The 21,745-nt window shown below is 34.8% G+C and overlaps 2 protein-coding genes across 2 annotated transcripts; one reads left to right on the forward strand and one right to left on the reverse strand.

The window, feature by feature from the left end:
- The first annotated feature begins 215 nt into the window (after positions 1-215).
- Positions 216-1,974, forward strand: LOC145115701 (adenine phosphoribosyltransferase 1-like). Its single transcript, XM_079052087.1, has 6 exons — positions 216-598; positions 684-794; positions 1,204-1,296; positions 1,387-1,536; positions 1,627-1,685; positions 1,760-1,974. The coding sequence occupies exons 1-6, from the start codon at positions 289-291 to the stop codon at positions 1,811-1,813; spliced, it is 777 nt and encodes a 258-aa protein (XP_078908213.1). The 5' UTR covers positions 216-288; the 3' UTR covers positions 1,814-1,974.
- A 15,910-nt stretch (positions 1,975-17,884) lies between these two features.
- Positions 17,885-18,523, reverse strand: LOC145113380 (uncharacterized). The gene has a single exon (XM_079049484.1). The coding sequence runs from the start codon at positions 18,521-18,523 to the stop codon at positions 17,885-17,887; it is 639 nt and encodes a 212-aa protein (XP_078905610.1).
- Positions 18,524-21,745: the final 3,222 nt, after the last annotated feature.

The raw sequence follows: 21,745 nt of genomic DNA on the forward strand, positions 1-21,745 counted from the left end.
TCGTGAGTAAACTTACATTTTTTTTACTAAATAAAATTTACAAAAAAATAAAAAATAAAAAACCTTCAAATTGTATTTTTGTATTTTTGCGGCAGACAAAAGTGCACTTATCAAAGAAATAAGATAATAACAAGATATTATTATTATTATTATTATTATTTTATTTGTAGTGTACTCCTGGGTTGGATAAAGCTTGTTAAGTACACATACCTATTTGACCAAATTGCCCTCGACGATAACATCCGGTTCATTAACTCCCTTCTTTTCCTCTGAAGAAACCCACTCACGATGAACACGCTTAAAATCAGTTTCGCCGTCCTGAAGAAGCCAACTACATATTTCTTCAGTGGCAATTCCGTCATTTCACTAAAATCACTTACCCCTCCTTCTTCTGTAAAACCGGCATCGATCTCCGGTGGCCCCCGTGTCTACTCTACCTTCGCCGGTGCCGGCGTCCGTACCGACTTCAAAGTGAACTCCTACTCTAATATGGCGGAACCTGATTCCGATCATAAGCAAGGAGATGTCGCCGTCAAAGACGATCGCATTGCTCGCATTTCATCCACAATTCGCGTCATTCCGGACTTCCCTAAACCTGGTACACACACTAACAGTTTTAATTGATCAATTGATGTTTGGATATCTCATTTGACCAATGGATATTGAGGTTTATGTATGTGTAGGGATCATGTTTCAGGATATTACGACGATGCTGCTTGATCCAGTAGCATTTAAGGATTCGATCGATCTGTTCGTCGAGAGATACAAAGACAAAGACATCTCCGTTGTTGCTGGTAATTTCTCCTTTTCACTTAATTTGAAGTACTTTTTGAAGATTCATCGCGAGATCACTAGCTTTTGTGCAGATGCTATTCAGTTGAGCTAATTTTATATGTTGATGCTTTCCCTATTTGCATAAAGTTGAAATCAATGAATTAGTAGGCAGTAGATTCATGCTGATGATTATAAAAACCTGTTAATTTACAAAAGAATCGATTGATTTTAACCTGATCTTCAGCTGGTAGTTGATAATAGAGTAACTATATTTGGTTGTTTGCTACCCTGAACTCATTGTAGAAACCATCAAAGCACCCGATTTTATTGTAGTAACTATAATAGAGTAATTCATTACCTCATTTTAACTTCTCCATAATCAACTGATAAACGAATATTATTTGATGATTTTGGTGTTACAATGCACAGGTGTTGAAGCAAGAGGATTCATATTTGGTCCTCCTATTGCATTAGCCATTGGTGCTAAATTCGTTCCAATGAGAAAACCCAACAAGTTACCCGGTACATCTTTTCTACCATTGACATTAGTCACGGTCTAAGTGTTAGTCTAATAACTAACTCAGAAGAACATGTTATGTCATGTCATGTCAGGAGCTGTTATATCAGAAGAATACTCGTTAGAGTACGGAAGTGACATAATGGAGATGCATGTTGGAGCAGTAGAATCTGGTGAACGTACTCTTGTAATAGATGATTTAATTGCAACAGGAGGAACCTTAGTGGCTGCCATTAACCTACTTGGTAAGTAATTTGATAATTACAATTTATTTATTTATTTGTTTATTTTTTTACCACTTTTTTTAGATTTGTTCAAATTTTGTTTTGTTGCAGAACGCGTTGGCGCGAATGTAGTCGAGTGTGCATGTGTCATTGAATTGCCTGATCTGAAGGTACACTGTGTTGTCTAGACAAATGATGTTTGTTTAAACAGTATTTGATCTTGAATTAATTTTGAAAATTTCAGGGTCGGGACCGATTAGGAGATAAGCCGCTATTTGTGCTCATAAGCTCAACTTGATTTTCGATTATTTATTAAAAGATTTAATTGGAATTGAAGGCTTGAGAGAAAATCATGTACTCGTTGAAATATGCGAGTAGGCTTCCGTTTAATCATTTGCCGTTTCCAAAAAAAAACTATAAGTGGGATCTTAATTCTTAATGTAATGACTGATTTCGTTATTTCCTTCGAGTCTTTAAACGTCGATGAGTTTGTTTACTGTTGCGACAATTTTTTGCTTGTCTCCGTATTTTTCATCATGTTCAGCAAATTTAAATTAAAAACAATTAAATTTAACCAATAGCCTAAGAAATAAAAAATATGGTTTATAATAAAACCAAAACCAAAACTCAAATATCACGAACATAATATCAGTAATCTCCATTTAAGGATCCTGGGTTATAAGTTAGATGACCGATGACACGAAATGGAAATATGAACAGAGAATTGTTCACTAAACTCCCAAGATAAAAGTTTTTATTAATTTCCAAGATGCATCTCCAACCTACCCCCAAACTCCATTTTTCACCCCATTTTTTCTCCCATTCTTCTCCAACGATATCCAATTTTCACCTCCATTTTTTGATATATGAATAGTATTCCCCATATCTTATTAATTTCGAAGACGTCATTAAAGGCTCAAGATTTGAAGGTGTTGTCAAATTTCAGAAATTTACAGTAGACTCAAATTCATCTTATTAAGCACCTAAATAAATACGGAAAAAAAAGTAAAAAACAGTATTACGGAAATAAAATATCCTGCCACAAAAATGGAATAATTTTTTTTTAGGAAATGAGACTAAACCGGGGGAAATTAAAATTGAGGGCTTAAGCTGACTTTTTGGCGATGTCAGCAACAGTTTGTTAGGAACTTGGCCCGAAGAGAGCTTTTCTGCAATGTAAAAACGGACCTACAAACTCCAATGGATAAAAATTATGCACGTTTTAAGTTGGGGTTCTTTTAGCCTTGTTTATCTATTTCTCATTTGTCCATAGGTTAGTGACAGATCTTATATATGATATGCTGGTAGTTCTCAAGATACACAACTTCCTTTTGCTGGTAGTTCTAGCAGAGATACAAGAAATTGAAAGTCTTGGAGAAAGATATAATTTAAGCTGATCCACCATTTAGGCGTTATCCTTAATCTTCCTTGAAAAAAATTTAGTGATCATTGACTCAATTTAATATATGCCTCCAAAAAAAATAGGCTCCATAAGAAGGTATATCATCACCTCATCTCTCACCTCAGATATATTGGGATGACTATGGTTGTTTTTAGCATTGTATTAAGCATTCGGTTGGGCAATATAACCTTTTAATTTTTAATCTAAACAAAAAGTTCTTAATTCAAAAGTTATTTCAAATAGTTTTTTGGAACTTTTAACTTCTGGTTTTTTATGTAATATTACAATTTTAAAAGTCAATAGTTACTTTTGCCCAACATTTATGTACAAATAAAAGCTAGAGCTTCTCGTTTTCAGATAAGAATTTTCAAATTTCAACTAATAACTAACGGAGTCTAGTTTCCAACTTTCATCTAATTTTGGCAAACACGTCCTCAACAAACAAGTCCGCAAACTGAACATGTTTTAAAGATTTATTTAACTTATACTATCAAAATAAAAAAGGAGATGTTTGACCTTTTGGGTCATTGGCCAAAAACTATGATGACTTTATGAATTAGGAGTGGACTTCTAAATTTTTGCTACATTGATCTTTCAGTTCTATAGGAGGTTGACTTTTTAAGTTCTTTGACTTATTATGCATTTGAAAACTATGATAATTGTTGTTAGTCAAAACTTATGCTTAACTTTATATATATATATATATATATATATATATATATATATATATATATATATATATATATATATATATATATATATATATATATATATATATAAACAAGAAGAAAGAGGGTTACAACCAATGAGATGAATGTGGTTTCATAACAAAAATATCGTTCACAAGTTGAGCAAAATTAAATATACATCAACATCTGATTTTCAAAGTTCTCAAGGAACTTACTAAAAACAAATATGTCTTTGTACTTATGATGGATCACTTTTTATGCAATTTATTTGGAGTATTTGTTCTATTAATCTAGGAAAGATATCCATGAAAGTACTATCTAGAAAGTGGCGGGTACTATCTAGAAAGTGGCGGATCCAGAATAAAAATTCAGAGGTTGCACAAAATTTTTAGGGGTTGTACTATTAGAAAAAAAATTGTTTCCAAAGAAAGTTTGTCACCAAATCATCACTAAATAGACGAATTTACACTAAATTCACAATTATCAAACATTGTGATGGATTGTCGACGGATTTTCGAAAAAAATCACTAAATTCACATTTGACAGGAAAATTTGAAGGGTAGCGCGGGCTACATAGTAGCTCTAACCCTGGATCTAGATGGTAGCCGATCAATATTTAAGTTGAATATTTTGTTTGGTTAATGATAACATTTGTTTTATATATTAAACACATTGTTGATTGAGTTGGAATTCATATAGTATATAACAAGCTTGCTTACTTTTCAAAAGTAACTTGGTTATATCTAGTCAATTATAGGAACCAAAACTGATACATTTATATATTGGTTTTACGTTACATTTGCGATATAGGCCTCTAGCTTTACTGTATTTTTTGCTTTTAGCTAGCTTTTATGTGTATGTCCTTTAGAAGGTGTGAATTTAATAACATTTAGGCATTCTAGCCCATCAGGATTGATGTCACAATAATATTTGAAGTTGAAACCTGTGGAGCCATTTATAAAGAATAACCGATAATTCCATTTGCTTTGTGGCTTGATTCATGCTTTCCTTTGGAAGTTACGAGGTTGACCCTTCATTTATTTTTAAAACATTTTCGACACTGATTTTTTATTGCATTGACATTAAAAATGTTTTGTTGGACTTGTACACTATTAACAAAGAATAAATAGTGTTTGATCTTTTATCTTAAAAGCCAAAAATTGCAAGTCAAACCCTATTATATGTTGACTTTTACTTCGTTTTCGATTGGTTATTCCTTATTTTTATAAGGGTTGACAACTGACAACAAATAATCATTTTTTTAGGAACAAAAATGATTTAGTATCGGGGATCACGCTTATAGGTTTTTTTTTTACAAGAAGACCGAAAGCATTTTGGATCTTTTATGTATATTTGGATTGACATATATGGATATACTTTCAAAACATGCTAGCGTTTGTGATTCCAACTTGAAAATATTATGTCTCTTCTTGTTCCATGTCCATTTCTTATGGAGCTTAAAAGTTCTCCCCAAATCATCTCATGCATTTGTCTTTCCTTGTATCATCTAAACCTATCAATAAACTTACCAAAAGGTTAGCTTATAGTATAACGGTATCAGGAGTTGACGTATAGATGTCAAAATTTATGAATAAAATAGTGGGTGCATGCAGTGGCGACATAGAGAAATATAAAGGGATACACATTTTTTTAGGGGATGCACAATTTTTAAGGGTTGCACTACTAAAAAAAACTTATTTTTTAATGGTAGTTTCCATCATGAAACTCATCACTAAAAGGGGTATATTTTTACACTTATTAGGACTTTATGACGGGCATCCAACAGATTTATGATGCATTAGTGATAAATTTGTGACGGATTTTGACGAAATTATACTAAATTATGCATTTGACAGTAAAATTTGAAGGGTTGCCAAGGACACTCAGGGACACCAAGTACTTACACCCCTAAGTGTGTGTATTAGCTGTAGGGAATATTAGGGTTTGTGGTGGAGATCTGGATACCGACTTGGATCGTGATATCACTTTCCGAACTGATATTTCTACCCAATGCCTAGGTTACAAAAAATTCAGCCTAGGATAATCCAAGTGGACACTTACGATTCTAGGCACAGAAATCGTAAGCCAAATCGCTAGAGGATTCTGTGAAAGTGTGATGAAAAACGAGAGCTTAAGATCGTAACCCTCTTCTGAAAAGAAGAGCCGTTTATATAATAAACGATATTAGGGTTTCATTAGGTTGGGCCGTCATTAGTTTCTTTGGAAGCAAGTAATATTAATCCGGATTTAATGAGGATTTAGGGTTACCAAAACTAACGAGTTTCGTTAGTTTTACCATAAACACCCTCAAAAATTTGAATTTTCCACTATGGTCCCATATGTAAAATTCGGTGAGGTTTTGGGGCGCTGCCCCAAAATAGCGGGACCCCCGTCAGGGACTCTGCCCCTTGGACCCCGCTAGGGGCGCTGCCCCTAGACCCCGCCAAAGGGGCGCTGCCCCTTTAGAAACCCCGGACCCGGGGGCGCTGCCCCCGGACCTCCGACTAGTCGTCGAACCGGCTTCTAATTCGATCTTATACATGCGTGCACTCCGCACAACCCCGTACATATAATAGAGTACAAATTATGAAGCCCCTTAGCTCACATGTTAGTTTCAGTTACTTGAAATGACATGGTGACACTAAAATCACCAACAATCCTCCCCCATTTTAGTGTAACCCTTAAACAAACATAACATTTATTAAACAAACCAAACTAGTACATAATGAAAATATAGAAACGATTGAATTTCCACTTAGTATCATACATTTTCAAATACTTGAGAATCAGGGTGTTCTAAGAATTGAACCCATCAACCCATTTGAATACCAGAAAGTAAAATACATACTAGTTTATTGAATTTCTAGCAAATTACAACTTGAAACTATTATAAAGCCGTGTGTCCCAATCCTCTGATGATCGTATCAAGGTCAAGTCCACAACCTCTTGAAATGCGGCTACACTTCACAATCACGTAGGTAACTCCTTTCCATGTATCTGCACATACATTTATCAAAGGAATTATTAAGAAGTTAAACTTCAACCTGGCTAACATGCAGAACCGAACACATACATGGGATGAATACTTCATGTGTTCCAATCTATAAGTATGAGCTTTCCACATTGAATTCAACTCCTAACATTATATTAGGAGGGAATTGGGTGTCTCATCATTATAGAATTAAATGGACTTTAATCCCATCCCGATTACAGACTTGTGCACTAAGTCTCTTGTCAGACCTTTAGTCAAGTGATCTGCCAAATTTTGTTGCGATTTCACAAACTCAACTGAAATCACACCATTCATGATTAGTTCTCTAATCATACTATGTCTAACACCTAAGTATCTAGACTTGCCATTATAAACCTGGCTATATGCCTTAGCCAAAGCGGCTGCACTATCACAAAGGATAGAAATAGGTGATATCGGTTTAGACCACAAAGGAATCTCATAGACTAAATTCCTTAGCCACTATGCTTCTTTACCAGCAGCTGCTAACGCAACAAACTCAGATTTCATTGTCGAGTTTGTAATGCAAGATTGCTTCTTGGAAGCCCAAGAAATGGCACCTCTCCCAAACAAGAATACCCAACCAAAAGTTGAGGAATGGTCCTCCATGTTGGTTATCCAACTTTCATCCGAATGACCTTCTAAAACCGAAGGACTTCCCATATAACTCAATCCATAATCCATGGTTCCCTTGAGATACTTAAACACTCTATTCACTGCTTGCCAATGTTGAGCACTAGGATTACTAGTGTACCTGCTCAACTTACCCACAGCAAAAGCAATATCAAGTCTGGTTACTTGTCATGGCATACATCAAGCTACCAATAGCCTTAGAATATTCCAATTGTGAAATAGGAACACCATTATTTGGCATTAATTTCAAACTTGGGTCCATAGGAGTACTCACAGGAGAACAGTCGGTAAAATTAAACCGCTTGAGAATTTTCTCAATATAATGATTTTGAGTCATTACCAAACCTTTGTTCATCCTTTAATTCTTATTCCAAGAATTACATCAACCTCTCCTAAATCTTTCATAGAAAACTTAGATGATAACAATTTCTTTGTTTCATCTACTTGATTTTGGTCGGTACCAAAAATCAACATGTCATCTACATATAAGCAAATGATCACCCCAGCTTTAGTAGCATCATCAAATCTGTTGGATTAGTGTCTAAGTCCATAACTATTTTGGTATGTACTTGACCCGATGGTGCATGGTCCTTTTGAGTTGCCTTCACCAAAGCAACTTGATAGGATGAATTATGGAGAGAAAGGATTAATTATGATTTATTAATATATTATGAGAATAATATATTAAAGGAGAAATCATATTGTTTAATTAATATTAGTCAAGAATTAATTGATAATTAATTTTGTGGCTAAAAGAGATTAATTAAACTTAAGGGACTGGAACTGTAATTATAAGATAATTGCATTTGGGCTATGGATCACCTTGGAATAATAGGTTGGACGAATTCTATGGGGAAACCCATTAGAAATCGCCCAAGGGATATTCTAAAAGGGTCCATGGGCTGCTTAGGGCTTAAGCAGTCAGATTAGGGTTTCCTAGTTGAAAACCCTAATAGCCTACATGTATATATAGTACCCTTAAGCCCCAAAAACGTGGCTAAGAGTTCCTCTAGGGTTTCCACACGTTTTGGGCAGCCTCCTCTTTCCTTATTCTTCATCCTCTTGCTCTTGGTGTTTGTAAGCCATTAGAGGAGTGACATTTGTGACTCTAAGCTTTCTAAAGCCATTACAAGGAGGATTTGAGATTGTTATTGCTACATAACAATTAAGGTATGATCTAAACCCTAATTCATATGTTAATATTGATTATCACGTGCTAGATCTAGGGTTTATAGTCTTGGATGAATGCATGTACAATAGAGAAACCTAGATCCAAGCATTAGGGTTTGCATGAGCACATAGGATGTTCTTATGGCTTAAACCCATCAGTGGTATCAGAGCCTTGATTGGTTTCTATTGTATTGATGCCTTGGTTATTTGTTCAAGCTTCAAAATCAATTTTTTGACTCCCTGACTAATGAACTCGGCGAGTTCCAATGTGGACTCGGCGAGTTGCTCCAACTCGGCGAGTCCATAGAGGAACTCGGCGAGTTCGAGCGTCAGTAAGAGCAGATTTCGGGATTTCTTGCTATTTTGCTTGAGGATACTTGCCTTAATTGTTTTGGGTCTTTAATATTCGAATTTTATCTTATATTTGAGAATATCCTTGATTAAACAAAAGATAATTACCAATTGATTAGATAATAACTTCCTTATATGATTAAAGATTAATTATTTGTATTAATTGGGTAACTTATCTTGCAAGAAATTGAAATTAGGTCAAATTTAGATAATCATTAAATTAATTGTTTAATTTAAATTATTTGCTATTTGATCCTTGTGTTTTTGAAATGTTTCAAATACTTGCCCTCAAGTTTTGGAATTTAAATTTTGATTAAAAGGTTTGATTTGAAATATTTAAATTCTAAACCCTAATGTTTTGAAATGTTTCAAAACTTGCCCTCAAGTTTTGGAATTTAAAAGTTGATTAAAAGTTTAATTTAGAAATGTTAGATTCTAAAACCCTAGTATTGTTTTTGAAAAGTTCAAATCACACCCTTATGGTTTTATTAAATTAATTAAGTGTATAATTAAAAGAGAGTTAATAAATCCATAGTAATATGGTTTACATTTAATTAAATTAAAAGTATGTTTTATTAAATTAGACCACCTAGTATTTTAAAAGTGTAAAATACACCCTATACTATATATAACATTAAAAGTCTAGTATTATATATATGTATGAGTAAACAGTCAGTCTTACCGTTAGTAGGCCTCATTCACGAAGCTAGTCTATAAGAGGTGTTTAAGGAAATTGCCTATAAAATGGCGATTGAATGGGTATCCACTCTTACCCACCGCACTCTTGACTAGTGGAGGGTCGTTAGCCGAACGGGTAGGATAGGACAGATACCTTCCATTATAAGTATAATGAAGTACAAAAGTAACTAAATGCTTTTACAAAATTCCCAATCTTAGTTACTTTAGGCAAAAGTGAATTGATGCAATTCCATGAAATTACACTTTGTGCCCTTGCGAAGACGTTAGTGGAGCGTGTGTGGTTAACCGGCACACTAAATGGTTCTAAGCAAAGATAGCAAAGGGTGACTCATTGTTTGTCATAGTTCGGTGGAGCGTGTGTGGTTAACCGGCACATCGAATAGGTGACTGTAACATTGGGGGCACCATGTAAGTTTGCATGGTTATTCACACCCTGTTTTGTGATCCTCGGCATCCCAGTCACAAATCGAGGGGCATATCGAGATTTAAACATGCCATTGAAATGTTCAATGAATCTCAAAAGATCTAGGAATTTTCAATAGATTTAAAACTTAAATTTCTTTTTCGTTTTTCATGGTGGAAATTAGTGAATCGTCATTCACTTACCTTCAAATGTTCTGTAATTTGGGTTACGGCATCCCTCTCCCAAGTTGCAGAGTATTGTGTTGGGTCCTAGCCTTAATATCTCATTTGGGTGATTTATTAAGGACTCAATCAATCAACTAACTTGAATTTTTCTCCCGTTTTGTAGATGTCAAAATATGACAACTATGGTCTTCTCAAATTCCGTGGAACAAGCTTTTCACATGAAGATGATATTCCACGATTCGATCGAGGAACACGAGATCATGCTTCACTTCCTCCACCTCCTACTATTGTTCTCCCTAACCCACAAGTTCAAAAGGTTGAAAAGTTCAAACTCACTCAAGCCCTTTTGGCAAGTAAACACGAAGAAGGAAAGTCAGTGTGTGCACACGTCCTAGAGATGAAGTCACACATTGATAAGTTAAGAATGTTGGGGTTTGTTGTCTGTGAGGAGCTGGCTGTTGACTAGGTTCTTCAGTCACTTCCTGACTCATATAGTGAGTTCGTAAGAAAGTACTATATGATGAACCACGACGTAACCCTCATTGATCTCACCTATATGCTTATTGCTGTTGAATCAGCAATGATTTGGCGCACTGGAAAAGCAAAGTTGATTGGTGGATCTGCCTTCCAGACCTCTATGGATATAGACAATGGCAACGAAAGGCATGCCATGATCGAAAAGTTTGATCATAAGAGAAAGGCAAAGTCAGAAGTAGTTCCGTGTGTTGTTCCAAAAGAGTCAATTTGCTTTTATTGTCAAGAGAAGGGGCATTGGAGACGAAGCTGCCCTATTTACCTAAGAGATCTAAGAGATGGGAGAGTCAAAACGTATGGCTCTACTTTAGGTAAAATCCATTAAATAACTCTTTTAAGTTCCTATTCTAGATTCTTAATACATAATGTGATAAGATTACATTTTGATGTCTTGTAGGATCGAAGAAAAGAGAGGAATCTTAAGGGAAGAAGTGAGCGGAATCTAATCGTGAAGAAATGGATTTCGATCGCATTACTTGAAGATTAGAATCTTAAGCTACTACTTGGAGTTAGAATAGATTGCTTAGGAATATTTAACAACATAGTTTTTCAGTTGAATTGCATTGTAAGGACAAATTTTTTCCGCAACAATATAAATTTTGATTTTATATTATTTATTTATCCTTGCAATGGCGTGTATGAAAAATTGATGTAAGTGTCTATTATTAGCAATAATGGATTTGATTCTTAATTATGTTATTTGTGGAAAGGTCAAGAATTTACCAAATAGGGAAAGTTTCTCATCGCCAAAGTTTCAATTGGACAGAAACTTGGAATCATACAACTTGGTTGCATGATGAATGAGAAATTTCATATTTGGAAATTAGACTAATTCATTGACAAAGTGTCAAGTGAAGGACTAGGAGATCGAGTACACAAGGTTGTGTGTTGATCAAGTCCACCACAAGAGTAACAAAGATATTCGTCATGATTTACTAAGGTTAAGTAAATATGATTATACTTATGAGATTAAGTGTAATTCTCAATTGATTGAAAGAGTTTCAATAAATAGCAGAACGAATAAGAAGAATCAAGTAGGCAGAAAGATAAAAGTTTCTCTATTCTAAGAAGAAGGGAGAGTACCTTTTTATTATGTTTTATGATAGGTCTTAATGATTAAGAACCATATCTCAATTGATCCTCTAAATGAGTCTTAGTGCAATTGTATGTCTGAGAAGAGGAATCAAGAATTGAAGAAATGGTTAAATCAAGAAGTCAATCATACCTCGTTCCAACATCAAGTCTTAGAGTTAAGATTGTGAATTGAGTGATAAGTCTAAAGAAGGTTTATAACATTCATCAAATGTGAAATTTGAAAAGGTTTTCTTATTCTTGCACAATTGGAAAGTTGTGATGTCTTGGATAAGACAAAGACCAACTAGGGCCAATTTAGTGAAGTGTTTTGTCTTGATAAAAACTACACTAACTCTTGAATATTTGTTTGTCGAGAAATGTTTATGGACAAAAGAATCTTATATGTCAAGGAGTCAGTGGGAGTCTTAATGGTCTTGAAAAGTTTCAAGAACTAATCGAGAATAAACCTTATCGATCATCACTAGCACACGACTTGAGGTTTACAACCTATCGTGTTGACATTATTTTGTTTCTATGCCATTCCAATTAAGTTAATTATGCATGTGAGTTCTATGAGTTCTCATTTGAACGCATAAAAGGCAAGCACCTTGATCAATGAAAAGTACGTTGATATGAAAGGGTGAGCTGCTTAACTACTTGGAAGACATGGTGGGCACTCGTGTTACCATAAGGCAAGAAATCAAGACTGAGAAAGTTCATTCCATATGAGTTTGGATTTGTCGCAAACTTTGGTTTTGACAAATTCGCATGGATAGGAACACATACACCATTAAAATCTAAGTGTCATAAGATTCCCTCCTTCATGAAAATGACTGTGAGGAAATGCTTTCACTAAGAGAGATTTTAAGAAGATAGTGATTGTGAAATTGTATTCTCGAATTCGATTATGGTTACGGCATCCCTTTCCATAATTCGATTGTGAGATTTGGCAATTAGTCTGGATTGTTTAGACACACATATGAACTATCTAAGGCAAAGGTGTATAAGTTTAAGAAGCTTAGATAAAGGATTATCAAAGCATTAGGTATTAGAAATATGAACTTCAGAAATTCAATAAGTATTGTTTTCTGGAAGTTCAGTTGTTTTCTAAAACATGTCAAAGCTAGTGGGAGCATAAGTGTTATGCTTATATGATAATAATCATCATGATAGTGGGAGCATAAATGTTGTGCTTGTATGATTATTAAGGCAAGTATTGCAAGTTAGCAATATTAATTATAGAAAACAAGAGTCATACTTTGCAAAGTCGTAAGGGTTGAATAGTTGTTTTGCTATAATTAAGGGAGAGAATATTGTACTTCGTTTCAAAATCTAAAGCTTAGATTGAGAAATTTTAATAAATTTAGTCAAAGGATACATAGTGTGTTCTTAAATTTCGATTATGATTACGTCATCCCTCTTCATAGTTCGAATTGTAAGAACGAGACACATAAAATATTATGGCAGAAGATGGATAAAGCATCATATCTTTATGTAAGACATTATGCATCGTGTTCCATACACTTTGGTATAGGATCGATTGCAAGTGCTATAATATTTGACCATTCTAAAATTTTCAAAATGTCTAGCGCATTTAGAGGGAAAAAGGACTAGAATCGGTTTTGACTAAAATAATTAAACAACTATCAAAGGACGATCCAAAGCTCGCTGAGGATTGGTCGCTTGTGAGTAGTTGGAAGTATGGTATTGGATGACATTATTATGAATAGATAAGATTCTATTAAGAATGAATTGTCATATGCCAAATATGGAAATGTTTCCATATTGGGAGTTAGATATTAAGAATCTATGTCTAGATTAGAAACTTTTATGCAAGAAGGATGTTCAAAGGAATGTACTTTGAGTGAGAGACATCATATCTATAGAATTGTTTCTGATAGAGATTGGCCGAGTCTTGATGATTTTGAGCTGTGACTTTACGAAAGAATCATTGCATAAAATGTTAGAATCTAGCATAAGTAACAAGAATTTGATATTCTTATACTTGTGATAAGGATTGGGAGTTGTGAAATGAATATGATTGGAAATGTGTTCATTTGATCTATTTCACAAAGAAAGGACCATAGGTAAACATTGTGTGCATGCTGAGAGCATGGGACAAGTGTAGTAATAATTCAAGTAAGAAGTTGATTACCCGAAATAACAAATAATGAGTAACCAATATGGTGATTAAATAAAATGTTTTATTTATACCCAGAGTTTGGGGCCATATGGGATTAGTATTATTCTTGTGTTTCACTTTGCATGTTTTGACTTCCTGAATAATTAAATTATTTCAGAATAATCAAATTATTCGAATGGTCCACAGTCGTTCATATGTTGGAAGTAGGTATGAATGAAGACTGTCATGAATTGGTTTGTAGATTGTCTAAAGTGTATTAGACATAAGCAAATGTTTGCTGCAACGTTCATGAGTGCTTATGAATATGATTTGAGCATTGGATTAAACCCACGCTCACTTGGATCACTTCATGGATTTTATCACGAGTGACTGGTGAGACGATAATATCTTATATTCTTGAAACCGAGATGTGTGAGTTGTATCTTGTGAGTCGGTTACACATTGATAATATGTAAACGCACCAGTAACTTGGTGTCATAAAACATATTGTTGTGTGTGATTCGGTAAGTGAGTGCAAGCAAGCATTGAATCAAAGTTTATCCGTTCCTTTTATCCAAAGTAGGATGAAAGCGATATCTGTGGGCCCCTCGATGATTTAGTGATGACAACTAAGCGCTTGGCCAAGCCGGGACTAATTTGATGTGTTCAATTATAGTCTGTTGTCAGTCGTCATAAATCGGAAATCGGGAAACAACACATAGACAGAGAGAATGATTTAAATCCATGTCTCAGTCTATACGATATCTAGAATGGAGGAATATATGATCCCTTATCTAAAGGACACGCTTCTGATAGGATCAGAGTTGACAGTGGTTTTTGAAAGCTACGATTGCAGATCATGATCTGAAGTCATACACAGAATAGTTATTAGACTTATCCAAGTGGGAGACTGTTGGATTAGTGTCTAAGTCCATAACTATTTTGGTATGTACTTGACCCGATGGTGCATGGTCCTTTTGAGTTGCCTTCACCAAAGCAACTTGATAGGATGAATTATGGAGAGAAAGGATTAATTATGATTTATTAATATATTATGAGAATAATATATTAAAGGAGAAATCATATTGTTTAATTAATATTAGTCAAGAATTAATTGATAATTAATTTTGTGGCTAAAAGAGATTAATTAAACTTAAGGGACTGGAACTGTAATTATAAGATAATTGCATTTGGGCTATGGATCACCTTGGAATAATAGGTTGGACGAATTCTATGGGGAAACCCATTAGAAATCGCCCAAGGGATATTCTAAAAGGGTCCATGGGCTGCTTAGGGCTTAAGCAGTCAGATTAGGGTTTCCTAGTTGAAAACCCTAATAGCCTACATGTATATATAGTACCCTTAAGCCCCAAAAACGTGGCTAAGAGTTCCTATAGGGTTTCCACACGTTTTGGGCAGCCTCCTCTTTCCTTATTCTTCATCCTCTTGCTCTTGGTGTTTGTGAGCCATTAGAGGAGTGACATTTGTGACTCTAAGCTTTCTAAAGCCATTACAAGGAGGATTTGAGATTGTTATTGCTACATAACAATTAAGGTATGATCTAAACCCTAATTCATATGTTAATATTGATTATCACATGCTAGATCTAGGGTTTATAGTCTTGGATGAATGCATGTATAATAGAGAAACCTAGATCCAAGCATTAGGGTTTGCATGAGCACATAGGATGTTCTTATGGCTTAAACCCATCAAAATCTACTATAAACACATTTGTCACATTGGTTTGTCTTGAAACCAGAGGAAAAAATAACTTCATCAAATTTCTGATGCCATTGTTTAGGCGCTTGTTTCAGCCCATATAAAGATTTGACAAGTTTACAAACCATATGCTCTTTACCGCGCATAATAAGACCTTCAGGTTGTTTCGTGTAAACTTCCTCATCAAGATCACCATTTAAAAAGGCTTTTTTCACATCCATTTGATGAATAACCAGATTGTGGATACTTGCCAAAGCAATCAACAATCTAATAGTAGCGATACGTGCAACCGGAGCATACTTATCAAAGTAGTCAATACCGGGTTTTTGTCTAAAACCTTGAATGACTAACCGGGCTTTGAACTTGTCAATAGTCCCATTAACATTCATTTTCTTTTTGAAAATCCATTTACAACCGAGTGGTTTAGAACCTGGAGGCAAATCAGACAACACCCATGTGTTGTTCTCAAGAATTGATGACATTTCATCATCAATTGCTTCCTTCCAAAAGGCACTATCATGAGACTCTATGGCCTCTTGATCAGTCTTATGATCATCTTCAATACTATAGCAATAAGGGTATTCAAGGTTAATTTCATCTCTTGAACCTTCCACTAAATACAGTTGTAAGTCGAATCCGAAATTTTTTGCAATATTGCCTCTTTTGCTTTTACGAAGCTCTTGTGGTTCTTGCACATTACCACCATCTTGACTTTCTGAATTTTTCTCTTTAAGAGCACCAAAAGTCAGATCCTTAGGCCTTTGAATCGATGAAAACCGCATCTCATCAAAAATTGCATCTCGTGATTCGATAACAGTGTTAACCGAAACCGAATCATTTGGTTCTATTACATAAAACCTATATGCCTTGGAATGTTCAACATATCCAATGAATATGCAATCAATTCCACGTTCTCCCAAATTCTTCTTTTTGGGCTCGGTGAGTTTTACAACTGCCCGACATCCCCAAACCCGAAAATAACTCAAATTCGGCTTTTTCTTGAACCAAAGTTCATATGGGACTGTTTTGTTCCTTTTATTTGGAACCCTATTTAATAAATAGCAGGCCGTTAGCATGGCCTCTCCCCAGAATCCTTCACTCAATCCCGAGTAAGACAACATCGAGTTTACCCTTTCCTTTAAAACTCGATTTTTGCGTTCAGCAATACCATTCTGTTGGGGCGTGTAAGGTGTCGTGGTCTCATGAATGATACCCACTGATTGGAAGTATATGGGATCCATATATTCACCTCCCCTATCAGTCCTGAGACATTTAACCGGAATGCCCAATTGCAATTCCACCTCGGTTTTGTATATTTTGAATTTATCTAAGGCTTCATCCTTAGAATGCAACAAATACACATTGCAAAACCGAGTGTAGTCATCAATAAAAGTGACCACATACTTTTTATTTCCTAAAGAAGGAGTAGAGTGGAAATCACACAGGTCACTGTGTACAAGTTCCAAAACAGCTGAATTTCTAGTGACACTAGGAAAGGGCTGTTTTGTTACTTTTGTAAGCATGCATGTTTTACATTTATCAGATGTCATATCAAAGGCTGGAATTAATCCATCTTTTGACATCTCATGCATCCTTCTAAAGTTGACATGACCTAATCTTACATGCCAAAGCATAGATTTATCAACATTAGAAGCAGAAGATACAAATGCAGAACTCTGAACAGGTAATAATTTGTCAACAATATTCAAACGAAACATTCTATTATTTAAATATCCAAAGCCAACAAACAGTCCACCCTTAGACAAAACAAACTTATCCGACTCAATAACTTGTTTAAAATCATCAGAATTCAAACAACTAGAGCTAATAAGATTCTTGCGAATCTTGGGAATAAAGAAAACATCAAATAACCTAATTGTCTTTCCAGAAGTAAATTCAAGACACACGACACCTAAACCACAAATAGGAATAAAAGAATCGTCTCCCATTTTCAGCACCGATCCATCTTCAAGCGGAGTTAATGTTTCAAACATCCGTTTATCCTTGCATACATGGTTCGTTGCACCAGAGTCGATCCACCAAGCAACATCATCATCCTGCACATAGAATGATTCAGGGATAAATGAAACATAATAAACATAATTCTGATTAGAATTATCAAAGTTAGTCAAAAACTAACCTCCTTTAACTTGGGCCGAAGATCCGTTCACTTTCCCATTGGCTCCACTGTTTCCAGCACCATTGTTGCCCAGATTCACACGACAATCACGCTTGCAATGCCCAACTTGATTGCACCTCCAACAAACCAGATCCTTTCTCTTTTTGTTGGAGTTGCTTGGGACATATTCCTGCTTACATTTGCCATGTCCTTTGTGGTTCTGGTTCCTTGTTTTGTTTTCAACCATATGAACCGAGGGCTATCCAGGTTCAACTTTTCCTTTGGTTTTTTCAGATTTGTCACTTTCCTTCGCACGAAGAGATTCTTCAATACGAATGTGACTAGCAAGTTGAACCAATGACAGTTCCTCCTTTTGATGTTTCAAGTTATGTTTGAAGTCTTTCCAGGATGGAGGCAGTTTGTCAATGATAGTGGACACAACAATGGATTCATCCATATTCATACGGTGCAGTTTAAACTGACCGTATATGCCAAGGAGTTCATTGTACTGTTCACTGACAGACCTTGAATCTTCCATCTTATAATTATTAAAGTCACTGACCAGAAACTTCTTGCTAGAAGCATCCTCAGTAATGTATTTCAGTTCAAGGGTATCCCACAACTCCTTGGCACACAAGGCTTCACTATAGATATCAAACAATGCATCAGACATACCGTTTAGAATGTGACCTTTGCAGATGTAGTCATCATTATCCCACTTCTGTCTCTTTCTTGTCTCTTCAGCCGTCTCAACAACACCTTCTACAGGCTCTGCTGGTCTTGGAGTAGTCAGCACATATGCTGCTTTCAGAGTAGTCAGCATGAAGTGCATCTTCTTCTTCCAACGCCTGAAGTCGACACCTTCGAACTTCTCCAGTTTGGCAAACTTGGTAGTCATCTCGCGGATTGAGTCACCCATCTCCAGGAATAGAAAGTATCAGTTCGATTGTAAGGAATATTAGGGTTTGTGGTGGAGATCTGGATACCGACTTGGATCGTGATATCACTTTCCGAACTGATATTTCTACCCTATGCCTGGGTTACAAGAATTTCAGTCTAGGATAATCCAAGTGGACACTTACGATTCTAGGCACAGAAATCGTAAGCCAAATCGCTAGAGGATTCTGTGAAAGTGTGATGAAAAACGAGAGCTTAAGATCGTAACCCTCTTCTGAAAAGAAGAGCCGTTTATATAATAAACGATATTAGGGTTTCATTAGGTTGGGCCGTCATTAGTTGCTTTGGAAGCAAGTAATATTAATCCGGATTTAATGAGGATTTAGGGTTACCAAAACTAACGAGTTTCGTTAGTTTTACCATAAATACCCTCAAAATTTTGAATTTTCCACTATGGTCCCATATGTAAAATTCGGTGAGGTTTTGGGGCGCTGCCCCAAAATAGCGGGACCCCATACAGGGGCTCTGCCCTTTGGACCCCGCTAGGGGCGCTGCCCCTAGACCCCGCCAAAGGGGCGCTGCCCCTTTGGAAACCCCGGACCCGGGGGCGCTGCCCCCGGACCCCCGACTAGTTGTCAAACAGGCTTCTAATTCGATCTTATACATGTGTGCACTCCGCACAACCCCGCAAATATAATAGAGTACAAATTATGAAGCCCCTTAGCTCACATGTTAGTTCCAGTTACTTAAAATGACATGGCGACACTAAAATCACCAACATTAGCCGTTCTAAACCTATCAATAAATTTTGTCATCGTTACATAACCTATCAAACTACTAATAACAACTTAAACATAATTGGTCCCATATGTTATCAATCAACATTTTATAACATTTTGACTCTAACTAGTATTGCAAGGGAGGAGGGGGGGGGGGGTATTTGCTAAAGTTTATAATAAATTCGTATTCAATAAACTTTGCATAATGATTTTCTAAGAACATTTGTAGTAACGGAGGAGAGAATCAAACACGGGTTAGACAAATTTATGGGAGGTACCGACGGTACCTCCAAGGAACCATCCCTTATTTAGCGGATTAAAAGTGGTGGGTTGAATGAGTTTCATACACAACTTCACTAACCCGATTCTATCATTTTCAACTCATCCAACAATCACTTGTATATTATGCATCAAAACTTATACCAAAAACTATTTTGTATGTTTTTAATAGTTTCTAAATTAGTTTGTATATTTTTTATATTATGTAAATTAGTTTTGTAAAATTTTTATTAATTTGTGTTTATTTTAAAATTAAAAATTGAATGGGTTGGAAAAATGGAAGAGAGAGAAGAGAGAAAATATAATGTGAAGCTGATATAACAGTGGGTTAAATGGATTGGAAGAAAATATTGGGGGTGAATTATTTTGTATCTATTCTACCTCTTTTGATACAAGTCTTAAAGCAAGACATGGTTTCATACAATGTTTTAAAAACCGATTTGAACCGGCCGGTCGAACCGGTTGGACCGGGAATCGGTTGAAGGAGCAGTTCAACTATCACCGGTTTTACATTGATTTCTGAACTGGATTAAACCGGCCGGTTTTTAGAAAAAACTGATTCAACCGATTAAAATAAACGGTTGAACTGGTTAAACCGAATAAAAACACATGGAAAATAACAATTTACATAATAAACTTTGGTGATTTTTTTATATCTATTTAGTTTTCTCTAAATAAAAACATATGATAAATGTTATAAAGTTTTTTGATATGTTTGTATTCATTTAAAACTATATTTCGTTATGGTATTATACTTTATTTTTTCTTTTTAACGTATATGGATTGATGTAAAACACTAAACTTATGGTTATGTGTTATTTTAATGTATTTGGATTCATCTACAACTTATTTTTATGTGTATTTTTAATGTTTGAATTTGTAAACATCAAATTCATGATTTATATATGTATGTATGTGTAGGAAAATAGAAAAAAACATGAAAACTATAGAAATCGGTTGACCCGGCGGTGGAACCGGTTAAACCGGTTGAACCGAGAACCGGTCACCATACCAGTTCAACTAAAAAACCGATTTTTAAAACATTGGTTTCATAAATCCTCATTGATTGTTGATTATTATGAACTAATGAAGCGTCATCTGATTGTATCTATTCTACCTCTTTTGATACAAGTCTTGTATCTATTCTACCTCTTTTGATACAAGTCTTAAAGCAAGACATGGTTTCATAAATCCTCATTGATTGTTGATAATTATGAACTAATGAAGCGTCATCTGATTGAGAAGTATTAGAATCGTTTATTTAGTTCCAACATTCCAATAATTGTTAGTTACAATTCCAATTCCAAACATTAAGATGGTTACCTGCCTATATTCACCTTTAGTATAAATGGCACAAAAATATATTTAGAGACCCTAGATGTACAAACACTAATTCATAACAATTCTGCAAAAAAATTGGTTTCTAAATTTTCAGTGTGTTCGTAAAATAATTTTATATATATAAGGTAGAACGAAAATTGTAGACTTCTTTTTGCAATAATGTGACTACGTGAGAATCATGAATCTAGATATTTATTTATGTTTTACCAAATGAATTGTTATTCACAAACAAACAAACGGCTAAACTTAACCCGTTTCAATATTTCATTGTGATTGCCTACTAAATAAAATATCTATACATTCAAAAGTCAAAACTTAATGTATAGACTTTTAAAGGCCTGGAGTTTCTCGTGGAGATGAGATAAGCCTATTTAAGAATTAAGACAATTATTTATACAATATTCTTCCTTAAGCGTAATTATGTTATCCCTAACAAAGATAATATAAACTTGATTAGAGTTTAGTATTTAATATTTATATATAGTTAAGAATGAAGTTGAAACTATGACTCTGGCTATTCATATAGTAAATTAAAATGCTTAGTAAAATACTATTTTTTCTAATGGGATATTATAAATGCTAGCAATTAGCTAAACAAATAAAATAACAATTACAAATAATTAAAAGCTAAAACTGAATTTTAAAGCTAAGATATTCAGTTGACATTATTTCTTTTTTGTTTTCACGAGTACAAAAAATAATTGATAAACAATCTTGTCAAAAAAAAAAGCGTCATTATCATTCAATTGCTTTGGTCATAAAAAATTATAAAAAATCTAAGAGTTTCTAAAATTCCACAACATCTAATTATTAGACGATATATT

Source organism: Lactuca virosa, chromosome 1, assembly GCF_052849685.1.
Source record: "Lactuca virosa cultivar CGN04683 chromosome 1, Lactuca_virosa_CGN04683_v6, whole genome shotgun sequence".
NCBI lineage: Eukaryota > Viridiplantae > Streptophyta > Magnoliopsida > Asterales > Asteraceae > Lactuca > Lactuca virosa.

What these genes read in the sequence shown, in the direction of transcription:
- LOC145115701 (XM_079052087.1), top strand. Translation starts at nt 289, where the DNA reads ATGAACACGCTTAAAATCAGTTTCGCCGTCCTGAAGAAGCCAACTACA. An exon ending in TCCGGACTTCCCTAAACCTG is followed by an intron (nt 599 to 683) that starts GTACACACACTA and finishes ATGTATGTGTAG; the next exon opens with GGATCATGTTTCAGGATATT. An exon ending in AGACATCTCCGTTGTTGCTG is followed by an intron (nt 795 to 1,203) that starts GTAATTTCTCCT and finishes TACAATGCACAG; the next exon opens with GTGTTGAAGCAAGAGGATTC.
- LOC145113380 (XM_079049484.1), bottom strand. Translation starts at nt 18,523, where the DNA reads ATGACTACCAAGTTTGCCAAACTGGAGAAGTTCGAAGGTGTCGACTTC.